The sequence below is a fragment of the Diabrotica undecimpunctata genome, chromosome 9, assembly GCF_040954645.1.
Source record: "Diabrotica undecimpunctata isolate CICGRU chromosome 9, icDiaUnde3, whole genome shotgun sequence".
NCBI lineage: Eukaryota > Metazoa > Arthropoda > Insecta > Coleoptera > Chrysomelidae > Diabrotica > Diabrotica undecimpunctata.
In genome coordinates this window covers 9,626,921-9,646,502 of record NC_092811.1, presented here as the reverse complement: position 1 = coordinate 9,646,502, position 19,582 = coordinate 9,626,921, and the positions used below count along the sequence as shown (strand labels likewise).

The 19,582-nt window shown below is 34.0% G+C and overlaps 1 protein-coding gene across 5 annotated transcripts in view; it reads right to left on the bottom strand.

Annotated features, from left to right (window-relative positions):
* LOC140449495 (uncharacterized) overlaps positions 1–19,582 on the bottom strand; it is a 267,953-nt gene that overhangs the window by 40,202 nt on the left and 208,169 nt on the right. For 4 of the 5 annotated variants that reach the window (XM_072542682.1, XM_072542683.1, XM_072542680.1 and 1 more), the window contains 3 exons: positions 16,134–16,290; positions 14,340–14,847; positions 13,309–13,707 (listed from right to left, as the gene is read on the bottom strand). In XM_072542682.1, coding sequence (XP_072398783.1) covers positions 13,309–13,707; positions 14,340–14,847; positions 16,134–16,261 — 1,035 coding nt within the window. In that variant the 5' untranslated portion in view covers positions 16,262–16,290. The remainder of the gene's footprint in view (positions 1–13,308; positions 13,708–14,339; positions 14,848–16,133; positions 16,291–19,582) is intronic. The other variant, XM_072542684.1, reaches the window with a different exon arrangement.

The following is a 19,582-nucleotide window of genomic DNA, read 5'->3' as shown; positions in this document are numbered from 1 at the left end:
ATGAATGCTTGTTTTCCAGTATAAAGTGCCAGTCTATCTATTCATTTTTGTTTGAATGTTTTTTTTGTATTCTATCTTAAGTAGCTTAAAGTTGACAGCTTAAATAGTAAAGTTAATTTATTATTGATGTTCTAAACTTCAGGAACTTAAAAAAAAAAGAATTCTATAGTCCTTTTCCATCATATTGATAGCACATTATGTATGCAAATCCTCAACAGGTCAAAAAACCATAGGCGTCACCCTATACTTATTTTGAAATAAATAAAAAAAATTAATATTTTAAGATACCGTCAACAATTCATTATCTTTTAAAAAATCTTCTGTAAAATAAGTGTCCACTAATCTCACTATACCTTTTTTGTGCGTAAAAAACGTCGGTATATATGCCACACGATTATTGTTAATATACACGGGTGATTAACGAGAGAATTCAATGTTTCACGAAATAAATTAATGTAAACAGTAATTTAAAGGTGATTATTGTTTTCTATACAAGTTATCGCCTGACACAAAAAGAATACCTTCTTTGAACGATTACCTGGAATTACTGATAAGGCTTCACTAATGATAGTTTAAGTAGTTTTTATGCCACATTACAGATTATGCCAATAATATAAATTAGAAATTGTTTGCGTCTTCCATTTAGTTTGTAGATGTACATTGTTCATGTCTTACCTACCTACGTTTTTGGTGTTGATATTTTGTTATTTGCATTTAAAAATGACGTCTACAACAGGTTTTATCCCGGTTAAGTGTAGTTTTAAAGGTGCCTTCAGTCTAAGAGAGAAAAATATAATAATAAATGTACACGATGCACTTGTACATCAACGTCCTTTAAGTAATGTTCGTGAAATCGTTAACATGTGTTCAAATATGACAGGGGTTGGAGAGAAGCAACAATTTATAGATTCCTAAAAGAAAGAAAAGGAGGAACTGTTTCATCTCCCCAAAAGATTGGAGGGAGTAAACCCTTGGAAATTGAAGAAATACATAAAACATGACAAGACGCAGCGTCCACTCAGTTTTTTTAACAAAGAATTTCCAAAATTGGACAAAATCCAAACATTAATTAGAGAAAACGAAGAGTTATCAAACATAAGCAACAAGAAATTATGGGGACTATTGAGAGAGATGGGATTTCGTTGGCAAAAGAATAGAAAAAAATCCGTTTTAATTGAAAAAGATTACATTGTATGTTGGAGACGAGATTATCTAAGAACTATTAAAAAGTACCGAGAAGAAGGGAAAACAATTTTTTATTTGGACGAGACTGGGCTAAATGAAGGTCATACTGTACCATACCTATGGGTTGATACAAATGTGAAAAGTTCCCGTCAGGCATTCATCGAAGGTGTATCTACTGGAATAAACAATATTCCTGTTGGAAAAGGACGCAGACTCATAATAACCCATATTGGAAACGAATACGGTTTTGTCAATGGTGGATTATTAAGTTTTGCCTCAAAATCAACTAAAGATTACCACGAGGAAATGACTGCTGACGTTTTTGAAGAATATTTTGAGCAAATGTTGGATTTAATTCCGAAAAATTCTGTCATAGTCATGGACAATACTAGTTACCATTCAAGACTAGCAGAAAAATTGCCAACAATGGTATGGAAAACAGGAGAGATAATCGAATGGTTGGATAAACACGCAATTGAGTACAAGGAGAATTCGACAAAAAAGGAATTATTACCTATTGTAAGGCAACATAAAGCAGCTTATAAAAAATATATAATTGATGAAATGGCATTAAACCGTGATGTAATTATTTTACGTTTACCCCCATACCACGGTGATCTGAATCCGATAGAAAATATATGGTCTCAAGTAAAGGGTGAAGTCGGACGCAACAACAAAACTTTTAAATTAGAAGACTTACAACAATTATTAAAACATTCCTTATCAAAAGTAACTCCAGAAAATTGGAAAAATGCTGTTAGTCATGCTCACAAGGAAGAAAATAAAATGTGGAATTTGGATAATATGACTGATGCAATGCTGGAACCGGTAATAATTAACATTGGAGTTGAAGATTCCTTAGATTCTGAAGAAAGCAGTGAATCTGAAATGGAATTTGATTAAAATAATATTCATTTTTTTACAAATCGGCCCCTGTTACGGCCACAAATTATTTTATATATAACCAATAAAATAAACATCTTACATTTCTTGCAAATTCATTAGTACCTGTTAATCTCCATCACTCCGACACTGGCAACTTTATTTAGGGATTAGTAACCCTCAAAACTATTGTATTCTATTCTGCTTCAACCTTTATACCTGGTGGTCATACTCAATTTAAAATTGTTTTCCTATATACTTCTGTAAACTTGTTGACAAATATCTATTTTTCATTGAGTCACCCGTATGAACAGTTTAGGAATTTGCATACATAATGTGCTATCAATATGATGGAAATGGACTATAAAAACATTGACTATTTTAATTTCATACTGAGTATTAAGGCGCAAGGTCCCTTAGAATAACCAAAAAGTATCTTTTGAATGAGATATTTTAAATTAAAAATCACACTTAATTTTCTCTTCTTTTTCACCCCTGTAACTTACTAAAATAAACGTTATAGAAGTTTTCAGGGACTTTCGGCCCTATACAACAATGTAATATTTCATTCTGCAATTAAATTTTTCAAAAATACTTATTAGTTTGCATTGGTCCGAAATTTTGCGTCTATGCTCTTAAAAAAGACTTATACCAGTAAGCAATAAATAGAAAGTAAACCTATTAGATTCGGGTAGTAAACCGATTATAAATTATTTGACTTGACCTTTACACAACAAATTTAATTTATCGTTCATATGAACGGATCTTTATGAACGGATCGTTTTAATGATTGACCTGGAAGACCCGGGTCACCGAAACGAACCAGGTCTACCCATCACTAAAAACGAGTAGCAAACAATGTAAAGAAATGGCAGAATAAAATAAGGATATGTTTTAATACCAAACCCTGACGCCAGCGTCACCTTCATGCATGTGATTTATTCACAACATTATAAGCATAGGAGGGATGCAACAGAACCTAATATTACAAAGTGGGAAACACATCAGGCCTAGTGAGAACTATAAAAAATATCTAAAGTACATTCGTTCAGCAAATTCCGAACTGTAAACAAACGCACTTGTTGATATTTGCTCTCTCATTCGTTAAGAGGCTATTAAATATAATTTATTGCCTTAAGCCAGACGGATTCTCATTTTACAGGTAAAAACTTGCCAGTCTGTTTAAATTCAAATTGTAGCGTGTTGGTTTTTAAGTTAATATATTGTGTGTTATATGTTATAGTTATTGTTAAGTTATTTACTGGTCGTTTTATTTCTTAAAGTTTAGTTTAAGTGTTTAGTATTAAGTTTTAGTGTGTGGTGAACTTTTAGTATCCAAAAACAAAGTATTTGTTAATCAAAAGTAAAAATAGCTTGCGGTAATCACTTTAATAAAGGTAAGAGAAATCAATATTTTAATTTATTGACATTTCGAAAAGTTTTATTTCCTTTTTAGTCCATTTATTCACGGTTTTTGCTGTAAATATTAAAAAATAGCTTGGATTGACATGAAATTTGGCATATACATAGCTAATGGCAAAGAAAAAAAGTGATATTGTGCCGATGTGTGCTTTTGCCATGGGGGTGAGTTTCACCCCTTCTCGGGTGTGAAAAACCATGAGTTCAAAATAAGTCCAGAATTGAATAAACTGACTAATTCTAAGCAACTTTTATTTTATACAGTTTTTGCACAAAGTCAATACATATCGAGTTATTTGCGAGTGAATATGATCATTTTTCAATAAAAAAAAAAAACACGTTTTTAGATAGTTTTCCGCAAATAGCTCAAAAAGTAAGTATTTTATCGAAAAACATATTCTTAGCAAAAATATAGCTTATCAAAAAAAAAAATGATGTACGTCTAAAAACATTGTTTTTTTGTTGTTGAACATATTCACTCGCAAATAACTCGAAAAGTATTGACTTAGTGAAAAAACAGTCAATTTCTAGACTCACTCGTCAGACTCTTTAACAATATTTATAACAGCGGGGAGTTTCCTGAAGACTGGCTAGAGTCAACTTTTGTTGCCATACCGAAAAAACCAAAAGCAAAGTCTTGTGATCAACATCGGATGATAAGTCTAATTAACCACATTTCGAAGGCATACACCAAGGTTATTTACAACAGAATAAGCAAAAAATGCGAGGATAACATTGGAGATTCGCAGTTTGGGTTTCGGAATTCTCTTGGGACAAGAGAAGCACTTTTTAGTCTACAGGTACTCATCCAGCGCTGCAGAGATATGAACAAAGACGTGTACATATGCTTTATAGACTACGCAAAAGCATTCGATAACGTAAAGCACGAAAAGATAATTGAAGTTCTCCATAAGATCGGAGTCGACTACAGAGACATTCGAACAATAGCAAGTCTCTATTGGGGTCAAACAGCTAAAGTGAAAGTAGGATCTACATTGACCAATAAAATTGAGATTAAGAAAGGGGTACGACAGGGCTGTATCTTGTCTCCTATTCTCTTTAATATATACTCAGAAGAAGTATTTAAGACAGCGCTGGAGGAAAGCACAGAAGGCATAAAGATAAATGCAGAAATAATTAATAACATAAGGTATGCTGATGACACTGTGATTCTAGCAAGTAGCATGGAGGAACTGAGTTACCTAAAGAGTAAGATACAAAAAACAAGTGCACAATACGGACTCAGACTAAATATCACAAAAACTAATGTTAGTAAGCCAAACCCAACAACCACCACAGCAACTGATATTAGACAATGAAAGAATTGAACACGTGGATTCGTACATCTACTTGGGAACAACAGTTAACTCAAATTGGGATCAAGCGAAGGAAATACGTATAAGAGTAGAAAAGGCAAGAGCATCGTTCACTAGCATGAAGCAAATTTTCACCTCTAAATGCCTCACCCTACCTCTCAAAATTCGACTTCTGAAATGTTATGTATTCCCGGTTTTGTTATATGGAATGGAGGCGTGGATAATGACTGCAACATTGATGAAAAAAGTAGAGTCCTTCGAAATGGAGGCTTACCGACGTATATTACGTATACCCTGGACTAAGCACGTGACCAACGAAGAGGTACTACGTCGGATAGGTAAAGAGAGAGAGGTAGGAATAAGTATAAAGAAAAGAAAGTTGGAATACTTGGGTCACGTTATGAGACATAATAAATATACAGTAATACAGCTGATCGTTCAAGGGAAAATAGACAGCAGAAGGGGTCCAGGGAGGAGAAGACACTCGTGGCTCCAAAACTTGCGGCAATGGTTCGGATTGTCATCTGCTGAACTATTCAGATCTGCCGTAAACAAAGTCAGAATAGCCATGTTGATTGCCAACGATCGGAACGGACAAGGCACATGAAGAAGAAGAAGACAGCAGCACATGTAGCTCCTCGGTCTCCGAGTAATTTAAATGGTATGTTTTTATGCTTTGATAAACTTATGACAATGCTACTTTATTCAAAATGTTCACTTTGTTATGTATCTCTCAGTTAATGAATATTTTATTTTAGCACATTTTTCTTCAATGAACATTAAATTTTGCTCACAATGATTAAATTTCAAGAAATTCTTACACTAATAGTTTAAAAAGTAAATATTTTTAAAAATCATATGATACACCTCAGTACGACCCTATTTGGCTTTCACGTGCGTTTGTTGACAGTTGGGAATCTGTGAAATGAATGTAGTTTAGGCTTACATACAAAACTATAAATTTTTCGATAATTGCACCATTCCTATGAAATTTTTTACTTTTCTAAATCCTACATTATTTTGAAGTCGCAGTTTTAAATACGGTATCGGTAAACCGGTGCCCACCTCTACTGTTCATTCAGATACCAAAATTTTAAGGAGTTTTAACACCAGCGCTTATCGCTCCATAGCATCGGCATCATATAAATCCGCATGTGGGTTTATTGTGAAGGTACATTGTACCTGAAGTTGATATTTTGTAAACGGTGATTAAGGAACGGCGTTCAAATGTAAAAGCGGACACCAAACTACCGCGGCCCACGTCGCATTAAGTGGGTTGCCGAATGATATATGAATAAAAATTTAATGGTCTAAGTATCCGCTAATTGGCCAAGCTTTTGAAACGTAAAATACAGGTTGTGGAATTTTAATGTGTTTAGAATTCTAATGTTGGTCTACGGAAACTTTATATATAAAATTACGACAGTTTAATGAAAATAATTTTGGCATGAAAGTTTACGCGTATACTTTTACTATCTCTGTTTAAATTCAAATATGGTTGTGTAAATTAATCGATACATTTCTTCTTCCTTTACTTTGAGTCCTATACTTTGATTCCTAAAACATCGGTAAAAAACTGGATTTTAGAAATTTGGCAAATAAAATTTTTCGTGACATTCTTTGATACAAGTACAGTCCATCTAATTTCATATCATATCATTGACAGAGATCGAAGTTGACATAGTTGCCAAAGTATAAAAAAATCCTGAATCCATTTTAAATCAAATAGGTCACATAATTATTGCAAAAGTGGATTATACAAGAAAACAAATTAATATATAATGTAAATAAATAGAAACAAAACAAGAGTTAAAAAAATAATCTTGTTAAAAACAATTTGAGCCGCTTGAATGCGTCGTATAAAGATGTAAAATGGAATACTTAAACAAAAACAGCACTTTTTTCATTAAATAATTGATGGATTCGACCGTTACTTGATGGAAATTCATTTTATGTAACAATAAAACACTGATAACTTTGTTTTCAAAACTTCCACAAAATTTATTTTAAATTCTTATTACCTTCTGCTCGATTACATATACAGGCAAAATATCAACAAAAATAGCCAAACACATAAAAAAGAAAGGAATAACACCAGCTTTCAGAACAAATAACAACCTAGGCAAATATATTAAAAACAACAAGAGCCAACATAAATAACACTTACACAGTGGTGTGTACAAACTTAAATGTGGCGACTGCCCAAAAACTTATATTGGTCAAACAGGTAGAAATTTTAATAAACGAATAGCAGAACATAAAAGGGCTTTCAATAATAGAAAAACAGATTCTACATACGCACTTCACCTTCTAGATCATAATCATTCTTTTAATGACGAATTTAAAATTCTACACATTCAAAATAAAGGCCTTAAGCTATCTTTGTTAGAATCTATGGAAATCAACAAATTAAAAAACACAGATTGTAACGAGTCCGTTACTTTAATAATCCGTAAACATTTTTAAATACAATTTTAAAATCCCAATCCTCTTAATGCTTTTCTGAATTTTGAATTTCTAAGTTGGCTTAAACAGCGACACCTGCGATGATGTAGGGCAACATGATCATCCGGCTAGCAATTAGAGCTCATTCTGGTTTTAACCTTTTGGTAGACAACATCGTTTAACAAAAAAAAGGGTAGGCGACAGAAGAAGGCTAAATTTGTTTTAAAGAATATTAATTTCGTTGGGAAGGAAGAATATATACAGTTTTAGTTGTTTCGTAGTGTATACCCGTTGATTTATAAGCCACTTCTAGTCGGTAAGTTGATTCAATTATAAATAACAGTGTAAAAATCATCAGCTATTTTAACTTCTATAATATCGTCATTTTTCCCTTCGTTAGGGATATATCTATCTGTCATTTATCACATTATTTCATTAAGAAACATTCTGGATTTAGATATAGTAATGTTATAAAATCATATCAATTTTCTATTTTACTTCCCGGCCTTAAAAACATATAATTAGGTATCCATTTTTAAAACTATCTATTATCTATTAAGTCTATCTGTAAAAATATTCTGCCTCATATCGTTCTTTCACATTCAAAAATATTTCCGTAGCAAGTTTTCGTTAAAAATTATCTATTTGATCAATTTATTTTACATCAAATATTGTCAGACCATGCGAAGGTCACATTATCTACAAAATCATTACAGCTTTTTTCTTTGATACAAGCTTCCCAGCAACTTTTTGTAATATTTTTCAAGTTATTTCATTTGTTAATAAACCTTGTATTTTTCCCTTCTTTTTATTAAGCGTAAGGAGGAATTGTAACACAACTGTTCTTTTTAGCCTACCCCAAGAAGTTAAATCCAGGATCGAGGATTTTTTTTTTCTCATTTATTTTTGGGGATTTTTTTTACAAGGAGGAAAAGAATTTGCGTTTTTGAATTTGCCCATTTGCCCGTCTGTTCCATCAGAGGTCCAGAGCTCTCTCAGACTACTCTCGGACCACTTCAGGATACCAGCCCGAAAGACCTCCCTTATTTAGAGGGTGGAACATTGTTCATTTTTTTTATATTTTTTTTTATTCATTAATTGTTAATAATTTTGTTTATAATATTTTGTTTCCAATCTTAAATCATACTGTTTCATTTAATAATAAAGACTCGTCATTTTTTCTAAATAATTATAATATATGCAGTAAAATTGTCACGTCCAGGTCGAGGTTTTAAATCTTCCCATTTAACTCAATTTGTGCGATTTTATGTGTACACATCTAATCAGAGAGTTACTTATTAAGATTTTATTATTATTATATTTTCAAACTTTTGGACATTTATCCCTTCAGGATATTGTCCTCATTACTTTATTACAACCTTCGATTGAAAGCCAAATGACAGAGTTGCATCTCTGAGGCAAGTAATTACCTTTTTAGGTCAATCATTACAATTTTTTCTATATCTTATTATTGGTAAATTTAGATCATCAAGAATCAGTTGCGTACAACTAGGGCATTTATTTTTTTGTAGATAATTAACTAATTTGACTGTACATAATTGGTGGTGGGTATTTTAGGGTAAATTTAGATTGTGTATATTGGATAGGGATTAAATTTTTGGTGAAAACTAAATATTTCAATTCATACATGTATCCTTTTTTTTGTATTTCAGCAAATAGCTTTATAAGATACCTTGGAAAGTTTATGTTAATACTTTCCTGGCGCCCACTCACATTTTGGAGCAACTTCTATAATCATTTTTATTTACCTCAGTTATATACCTATAGATTGTTTATTACCTTGTCATTCATTTTTTTATTCTACGGTCTCTGTAGGGCATGCAAATTTGCCGAATCCCCTTTTGAGTGTTAAGTAGTCACTCTCCGGCACATTCAGCTAGCCAGCTTTAATTTATTTGTTTTGTTACATCCTTCCTCATTTGTTTTTGTTACAAGATATAATTCTGAATGACCAGCTTGAGACAAACAGTTCTCCCCTCCTCAACCTATTTCATTAGAGACTTAAAGTGTAAACCCATGCCAAAAAACAGATCACTTGAGAAAGGCAATTAGCCGAAACAGCTGTAGTGATAAGAATTTAAAATAAATTTTGTGGAAGTTTTGAAAACAAAGTTCACTTTTTTCATTACTTATTAACATTAGTCAACACCGCAACTGTCAAATAAGTGTTACCAATTTATGCCAAAATATCGCCTTCTTTCGATTAAAATTACACTGTGTTCCGAACAAAAAATGTTCTTCATAAAAACGCTTTATAATGCATTTATACAAATTAAATGAAACATATTATTGTGCATTTCTTTAAGTTAATATTAATAGAAATCTTTAAATATTATTTCTACGCGTATATAATAAAATATGTGTAGTGGCTGTTAAGCCAATGTACTCGGTAAAGTGATTCTAAAAAAGAACACACCTACCGCCTGTTGGTATCATATAACCTCACGAGCTATGACGCGGATGACGTGCAACGGTAAGTAAATTAGATGAAGTGTATATAATATGTAATAAACAAAATGTACAAACGATTAAACTTAATTTTTTACTTATAAACAATATATAAACAATGTAAGATGCTCTTTGATTTTAGATACTAAAGGTATGGAAAGGTATTATATGGAAAAGTGACACAATTTTACTGAAAAAGCATAGAAAATCCTTTAAATGAAGATTTGTAATGTTATTAGGATTGTTTCTGCAGTGATTGGAAACGGTTTTACAACGCACGAGTTTGCGCAGTAAAAAAATTGTGTTCGTGCACGTTTAATTTCAAACTCAAACTCCAACTGTTTGGTCAGATGTTCTAGCAGAGTTGTCGACCGGTTTCAAATAGTCTCTCTGGTTTGAAGATTATTTTCCAACTAATAGATTGACGCGGGCGTACTTATAAATAAATAAGGTTTCTTATTAACCTGTAAATATATATTGTACCTATAAAATATATTGAAAGGTTAAGGCTTTTATTTTATGATCTATGTTTTTCATAAATGTTTTTCATTATGAAAAAATAAGTTATATTTCATTTAGTTATATAGTTGTTCAATTCCAACGTTTGGTGTATTTACATTGATTATTCTTTATTGAATACATTTTTGGACTAAATATCTAAAATGGTAATTATACGTGATATAGGTAACTATGATTAAATAATTAACTTATGAAGTGAAAAAAGCATATTTCAGGAATCTTCTTAAAGTTCTTCCTCTGATGAAGAGGTGTTTTACATTGAAGAATTGTCGTCGGATGAAGATTTGTTACAAATTCTAGATGAACGTATAAGGCCTAAAAATAAGAATTATCTTAAAGAAACGGTCATTTTCAACAATTGTGAATTTATTGAACACTTCCGTGTTAGGCGTGCTTTTGCTGAAGATATTGCGAACCACTTCAGACATTCACAATATTTTCTTTATCAAGGAGGCAATGGAAAGCTTGGAGAATATGAACAAACATTAATATATTTATGGTTCTATGGGTTATTTTGGAATTGTTTATTTTTTGAAACTTAGGGAGATTATACTGTTCAGTAACGGGCATTTTAAACCATAATAACATGTTTTTTAATCTTCCTTTTCGTGTCTTAATCCTGGTATAGTACAAAAGATGTTCAAAATGTCACGAGATGTAACATATTCTGCTTTAATTGTTCAAGAAAATAAAGACGTGACCTCACTGATAGAAAGTGACTTTCAATTCACTCTAACAAAGTCCTGGATACAAAAAAATCACTGTCTATACAGTGGTTTTTCCAAATAAAACTAATATTTATTTTTATAGTTCAACAGTAATAAAAATTATAATAAACTTTGTTTATGTTTCATAAAATCGCAAAATATCTGCAAATTATCGTCAGATATGTGGTTGTTGGCATTTACTATGTAGGTAGCGGTAAATAATCCTGCATATGCATTTTTATGTTATTTATTATGGTTAAAAATAACTTTATAGCTAATGTAGAAAGATGATCAAAGAGCATTTGACTTCCGTGGGAAGAATGAAGCAATAGGAGAGATGTAATACTTAAATTTGTCAACCATATTTACAGAAATCTGTCGTTTTACATATATTTCTCATATTTAATAGAATACGACACGGCTGTTTGGCAAGATAAAAGATTCTTTTCTGTTACTAATATAAAGATGGCACACAAGCTCAAAACCAGCTTAATTTTCTTAATAATAAACGCCAATATCAATGATCAATAAGAAACTTTTTTCTATTCTAAACCTTGAGACTAAGGGCAAACCCACTAGTATCCCTTAGATACTGTGAATAGGACTGTGCTGTTTTTTTTTTGTTTGTAAAATTAATCTGCACTGAGTTGTTTTGTTTTTTGTTGCTCTTTGTCATCTCTTATCTTTCTTCTGACGATGGTATGTATTCTCTTATATTCTTGGAGATATTCTTTGTTTTTTATCTCTGATCCATAAGTTCAAGTATTTCATCGGTCATCCACGATTTTCGTTTCTCTGTATCTTTCTTCAGATGTTGTTCTTTTATTTCTCTCACTGTTTCTTGTATGATTGTCAGACTTTCCTCTATAGTTTCTGCATTTCTGCATTTTAGCACCTTTGTATTGAGGTTTTCATGATCTTCACCTACAGCCAACACGGCAGTATCATCGGCAAAGGTAGCTAGTGTGTTATGATCCAATTCAGTGTATAATAGGTACAGGACTGCTCCCACCACACTACCTCGTGGTACACCTGCATTGATTTCTTTTAATTCCGAGCGGGCTTCTTCTTGCTGTATCCTAAAAACTCCTTATTTGAAATGTACGATTCCAATAATATAGTTACTTGACCAAATCCTGCTTAATTTATCTTTAAGTCCTTCGTTCCATACTTTATCGAAAGCTTGCGCCGCCTCCAGGAAGAGAACGGAACAAACTTTCTTTTATTCTAACGACCTCTCTATTATATTCGTTATTATATGGACTTGGTCGATAATTTAATGACTTTGGTGACTCAGACAAATTGGTGTGATGGGATTAGAGCCTTCGTGTCTATGACAGGTTTCAGCCTTTTCAGCAATAACTTCTCGTATAGCTTCGAAATTACAGGTGGTAAGGAAATCGGCCTGTACGATGATACTGTATTTGGTTGCTGTATTTGGAAACTTTCAAATTGATTTTTTCTTTTAAGTGAAGTTGAAAACACCGCCAATTATAAATCTTTTGCCATGTCTATTCAAAAATTCCAGATAATGATCTTTTTGAGGTTATGTTTTGATAGAGAGTGAACACCTACAACTATCAGCTCAACAGATTTTGTTTTACCACTGACTGAAGTAGCTTGAAACGTTTCTGGTTTGTAGCTTATTGCTTGATGATGTCGATAGTTTCTTTATTATGATAGAACTGCTACCACCTCTGGTTGTATTACCAGGATGTAAGGTATGGTATACTTTATATTCTTTAAAAGAGAGTAGAGTTATTTAAGAACTATGAAGATAAATACAGAAACAACCTTAAAGAAAACTTGAATACATTGTGTACTTGTGAGATGACTTATATATATTACCAATGTAACGCAAGGTAAGATAAAACATAGGAGTTAAAAACAAGAAGAAATTATTTGATAAAAAAATTTGAAGATATTGGTTTAGGCATGTAACGAACCGGCTATTAAGAACAACTGCAAACACGATCAAGATTGATATTGATCTCATACCACAGATGAAGAGATTGTGATCTAAAGAAAGATACAATAAACTATTACTCATACTTTATCCCAGTGCATTAAGTCACAAAACTGTAAATCCTGATGCAGAAGGCTTATGTTAGTTTGATCTCAAAGTGTTTTTGAGTTGCAATAAATTCTGGAAAAAAAAAACGATAAATTTTTGAAGATGTTCAGTGAAAAAGTCTATAAATTTATGCATAGCCATGAAAAAGCATGCTTAAAGAGTTACACGTGAACAGATCGTCGCATGCGCGTACAGAGGTGAGATAGGACTCTCATCCTACTAACTCTACTACTATTTTACGACCCTTTGGACAATTTAGTGCATATTTAAAAAATATTATAATGAGACCTACCTGATCTCGCCTGTTATTGTAGGTAAGCGTAATCGTGGTGTTGCCCAGCTGCTGGTTATCCTCGATCTTCACAACCGTACTCTCGGCTAACTTAACCTCGGCACTTTTGGCAGCTGACAAGATGAAATCTTCAGTTCGCAAATCTTCTATCCTCCTCATCTCGCCGCTGTGCAGTTGAATTAAAGATCCTTTGGCAAAACTCCCAGTTATGGTATTATTGTTTAAGGGTTTTCTAGGTGACCTTGGCGGCGACATAGTTGCAGTCGTATTGGCCGTCGCCAGGAGCCGCTTTCTTCCCTCTGTGGGTTTTTGGAGATCTAAGGGACCGCCCCTCGGACTAATTTCGTCAGGTCGGATCAAAATTCTGTGCTTCAACGAACCTTCCTTACCTGAAGGCACCTGTAACATACAGTTAGTTATTTAGTTAGCTCAACAGGCTTTGGAGGTCGAGAACTTAAGAACAAAAATTATAAAACTACAAAAGATATAACATTTATTGTGTTAGAGTGCTAACTTAGAGATTACGAAGGCAACCATAAGGATCTCTTGTTGGCTACTAATGAAGCTTTGGTTTATGTTTGTGATTAGAAAGTTAAGAAATTGTAACAGCATGGTTTTACGTTTATAATAGGTTGTTTGTATTTCTATTATATATATTTTTATAATTTGGAAAATTCATCCTTAACTATTACTCCTAAATCCTGCTTGGTGTTCTCCTATTTGTTCCTCCGGGTATTCTTGCATTCACTCGCTTATCAATTTTATATATTTTTGAATTAAATAATTGTTATGCTCTTATAACATAAGGAATACTTCACGAAAATCAACTGCCTGAACTATAAGCCAGTTCCTCCGGCCACCTGCTATGGTAAGCAAAATGAATCTGTTATTTACAAATTCGAAATAAACTATTTATTTTGGAACTTAATAGTTTTTGAAAAATATATCAAAAAAGTACACAAAATAAACTTCTGCTCTTTTTTAACTCTATAGTGTTTCCCTTCCATGATTGATTAAATTCACATACTAACCTTAAACGATGAATTTTGCGAATTGAGGTTCTGAGCGTTGATGACTTGCGTCTGTAAAGGAGGAGTTTTCTTCTCCCTCGCATCCCTCACAATAGTCGCTGGTTTCAATCCAGAAGGAGTCGTTGGCCTCAAACTAGTACTCACGGGTTTTATACTCGTCGGAGGACTGTACGAATTTGGTGGCGTAAGAAACGAGGCCGTCACCGTCGGCGTGGTTGGAGAATATGTTTCTAAAGGAGATAAAGGTGTTGTGGCGAAACTAGTCCTCATCTGCAAGTAGGGGGGTTGGCACAAGGTGGGATAGGGGAAGTGTGTGTACTGGGGAGTTGGGGGAAACATCCTGTAAGTGGTGTACGGTGACATATCTTCTGTGATTTCCTCTTTGGATTGAACTAGATTTACGGGAGCAGTGATCGTTGCTGGTGGTGAGGGATACTTGCTGACTGGCCGAGGCGGTGGAGCTAGTCGGGTGCCGTTGGGATACGTGGTGGTAACACCATTATATCTACTGAAATAAAAAAACGGGTATTATTAGCATGTCGAAAAGTAAATATTATGATTTTTTTGTTTTAATCTACTACATGCAAAAACATGCAGGGAATATCCAAATAAACCACAAATATAGGAAAAAAATTTACATATGACAATTATAAGATGACTCAAAACAATTAATCGGTCCAGACTAGAACAAAAATTAGAACAACGATGGGTCACACAGGAGAAAGACATGAAACAACTTTCTTCCGTAAAAAATACAATCTCTAAAGATGGAGGTAAGAAGAAGCCATGTAGTAGTAAACGAAGAGTCCGAAAAGGAAGACGAGCAAGAGCTAGAAATAAAGTTAAATACGAAGATAATATTGATATGGACAGAAAGAATCTGGCGAATACAAAACGAAAAGATTTGGATGAATACTGTTAAGTTCTATGGCAGTTCTATGGCACAACAGGAAAACACCCACTGCACAATGAAACAAACGAGAATGGAGAGTTTTTGATAAATTTTTCCATCAGTAAAAACATGGTTATAAGTTCCACATGCTGCCCACATAAAGACATACACAAAATGACATGGATTTCACAACCAATCAAACCGACCATGTGCTCATAGGCAAAAGAGCTGCCAGTAGTATCTCAGATGTGAGAACACGACGAGGAGCATGCTGTGGATCAGACCATCTTTTACTCGAAACCAAATTTAGATGCAGAGTTAACAAAGAAAGAGACGAAAGACGACAAAGAACAAACAAACTGGACCTGGAAAAACTGAAGATTCAGTAATGTAAAGAGAAGTCGCAGATGAGTTAAGGACACTAGAACTGCACTCCAGGTTTAATTTGGGCTGTAGTGCCGTAAAAGAAGATGGAGAGGAAAATCCACAGAAAAACTTACACTTAGTATATAAGAAGATGATAATAGAAGGCAAATAGATCGACTAAAGCCTTTAAACCCGAACCAATACAACCGCATCCAATAAGGGAACAGAAACAGGGCAGTAGATATCAAATTTTCTATTGGCCATTAGAAGAGTGAATCGGACAAAAATAATAAGATCCGTCTACCAAAAAACTAATCAAATAAGAGACTTGGATGGACCAGCAGATGACAAAAAAGGTAATGTTATAAAGAAAAGGGCTAAGTATGCATAAAGACTAACAAAAGAAAGATTAGAAATTAGTTGGAGCTATCGTAGGAAAGAGAAATTAACTCATATCATCAACACGCAGAAATACATTTTTTAAGCATAGATTAAGTTTAGCCAGAGATGATTCAAACTTTTGATTTGCGGCTTACCTTGTTGTTGGAGGCAAGGGCTTCGGAGCAGGCCGAAGAAACAACTCCGACGGTTGTTTCGGGGGACCTCTCCAAGGCTCTGGATAAGTCATATAAGGCAGTCTTCCCTCCACGCCTGCAGAAATCATGGGCACAGACCGGCACTACAAATGTTTATCTGCAACAAACGGAACATGTTAAGACATCTACGACGACTCTTTCACTGATAAAAAAGAGATTTTATTGTATAATTCGATGAGTGTTCTTGGAAAATCCAAAACCTGGTATAGTTTTTATGAATTTATTAGAGATATTTATATCGGCTTACGTGATTACATTTAAAATATTTTTTAAATTTGGTTAACAAATTAGATACCGGTAATATTTGTTTAATTATACAAAAAATATGATTTCTGCATTCCGCAATTCGTTATTAAAGCCGTGTAAACATTTTAAACTAGTTTTGTACAAAAATACAAACTGTGCATATAAGTTATCAAAACTAAGTATGATCAGTCTGATTAAAAAAAGAGGAGAATGTTTGCATATAAGTAAAGAAAATTTAACAAATAAGTCTAAAAAAAGGTGGTATGAAAGTTTGATGCCTGGTAATTTTCACTAAATACATTTTGACAAATTTGATAAGCGAAAATTGCCAAAAGGCAACAAACTTAAATAAAACCAGAAAAAATTTTGCCGGTAAATAATTTTCTGATAAAATCTTTGGTCCCCTTTTTTCCATTAATTTCAAAAATAATCTTTCGTTTGACGAATTTCTTACCAGCCATGATGCTGCTTGCTAAACTTTCTGAACCGCCTTGATGAGTTGGGCTTCACAATGTGCTGTACAAAAAAAGGGTTTGAAAAGTTAATGAAAGAGTGAAACATCAGGTTAGAATTAAATATGGAGATAAGGCAACAAGCAGAAGAGGCCATACATATGGAATCACGGGAAGCACCAGTGTAGGAGGCAGGAGAAGATACTTAGAGTCTACTGATACTTTTGAATACAATGAAGGAGGATTATAGGACTTTGCGAGGATGATATGGTAGTTTTGAATGGTAGACCAGGATGGAGAATTTATTCTTGTAGATATTTCTGGTAGATCTGTAATAGATTCAGCTTGCATTTCAAGGGAGTTTGTGCAGATCATCAGCCAATAATACTGGAGCTTAAGATGGAAAGGGATCAGGGGCAGGTGCATAATAAGGACATTTTACCTTTACTACCTAAACTTAAGGAGATCATCAAGGAAATCGCTGAAATGGGAGGAGTATGCGAACAGAAAGGTAATAATAGAAAAGGTAGACAAGTATGGTTTGATCGAGAATGTCGGAATTTGAGAAAGCAGGTAATGAGTTTTTTAAAAATATTTAGGAAAACGAGTGGAGATTATGTGAGGAATATGTTTCTGCAGTTTCTCTCAGTTTTCCAAATGCTGCCCACCCAAGGCCGATTCTTCTCTTCAGTTCATGAGTCTGGTTATCCCTGCCAATCATAATTTCATGTCCCAGGTATTTATATCTATCTAAGAGTTCTATTTCTTTCCCACCAATACTGATGTTCTGGTTGGGTACCAAATTGGTCATGATTTTTGTTTTCGAGATATTTATATTTAAACCTACATTTTCTGTAGCCACAACGAGTTCCTGTACCATCTCTCTTGCCATACCTAGATCTTCAGCTATTATAAGTATATCATCGGCGAAACGTAAGTTGTTTAGATATTCTCCATCTATTTTTATTCCCTTTGTCATCCAATCCAAATTCTTAAAAGCATGTTCTAGCACCGTATTAAAAAGTTTAGGTGACATTGCGTCTCCTTGTCTAACTGAGAGAAACTTTTAAAAGTGAGCTGCCCACATGCCTAAAGAGAAAGGTATTTGATCAGTGCGTCCTCCCAGTCTTGACGTACGGAGCAGAAACACTTACCTTAACAAAAGCAGCAGCTACCAAACTGAGAGTCACGCAGAGAAGAATGGAGCTGTCCATGTTAGGAATAACTCTGCGAGACAGAATAACCAACGAAGACATCAGGAGAAGAACCGGAGTGACTGACATCATCGAGAAGATAGCCAGACTAAAATGGAGATGGGCAGGACACATAGCCAGAATGACAGATGGGCGATGGACAAAGAGGTTATTGGAATGGAGGCCAAGGGAAGACAAGAGAAGCGTCGGTCGACCACCTACAAGATGGACTGACGATTTAAGAAGACTCAATAAAAACTGGATAAGAGCGGCGCAAGATAGACGGGGTTGGAAACATGAGGAAGAGGCCTATGTTCAGCAGTGGACTCTTGAGGCTGGATGATAATGATGATTTTTCTGCAGAGAAAGAGAAAGAATAAACAGACTTGTGAAAGCAAAAAGAGTGAGTATTACACTGGAGTGGCAGAGGATCTAAGTAGGGCACGTGACTCTATGTAGCGCTCAAAATTGTGAAGCTAATTACACTCCTGGCGTATATGTGACAATTGATGAACAGTTGCTCAGTTTTCGGGGCAGATGTCCATTTAAAGTTTATATTCCAAATAAACCAGACAAATATGGAATTAAAATCGTTATGTTGTGCGACTCTAAGACTTTTTATCTGTATTCTGCAATACCATATGTGGGAAAAGAGAGACGAGATGCATCAGAAACTTTGCCCACCCAATACGTTCTTCGCCTATGCAAAAATCTCTATGGCACCAATGGAAATGTCACCATGGATAATTGCTGTTCGTCCTCAGATCTTGCAGAAAAGCTTTTACAAAGAAATTTGACAATGGATGGAAGAAAAAACAAGTCTGACATTCCGCCAGAATTTCTTAAAAAGAAAAAAATTGTTTCAAGGTCTGACTTTGCTTTTGACGAGAATAAGGCGTTAGTATCATTTTCTCCAAAACAAAAAAAATTGTTCTGTTGCTGTCAACATTTAATACTTATGGTGTAATTGATGAAAACACTAGCAAGCCCGAGATTGTGTTATTTTATAACTCTACAAAAGGAGGAGTAGACTCTTATGATCAGTTGTGTCATTCTAAATCCGTGTCTATAAACTCGTCGGTGGCCTCTTATAGTTTTTTATGGCATGCTTGATGGTGCAGGTATTAATGCTTATGTTATTTATAGCGCAAATAGAACCAAATCAGATTCAAATTTAAAAATTACTCCCAGGAAAGATTTTCTTAGGCATTTAGCACTACAGTTGGTGACTCCCAACTAAAAAAGAGATTAGAAATACCAACTTTGTCCAGATTTTTGCTCTTCATGATTTTGGATGTTCTTGGTCAAGAGGACCAGCCAGTACTCAAAAATCAAGAAACTCACCCTCCAACCCACAAAAGATGTCAAGTTTGCCCTCGATCTGCCAACAGAAAAGGTAGAGACCTATGCGTCAGCTGTAAAGCTTGCCTGTGTGCCGAACACAGAAGACCAATCTGTCCAACTTGTACCGAAAAAATTTGATTTTTTTTTGTTATAA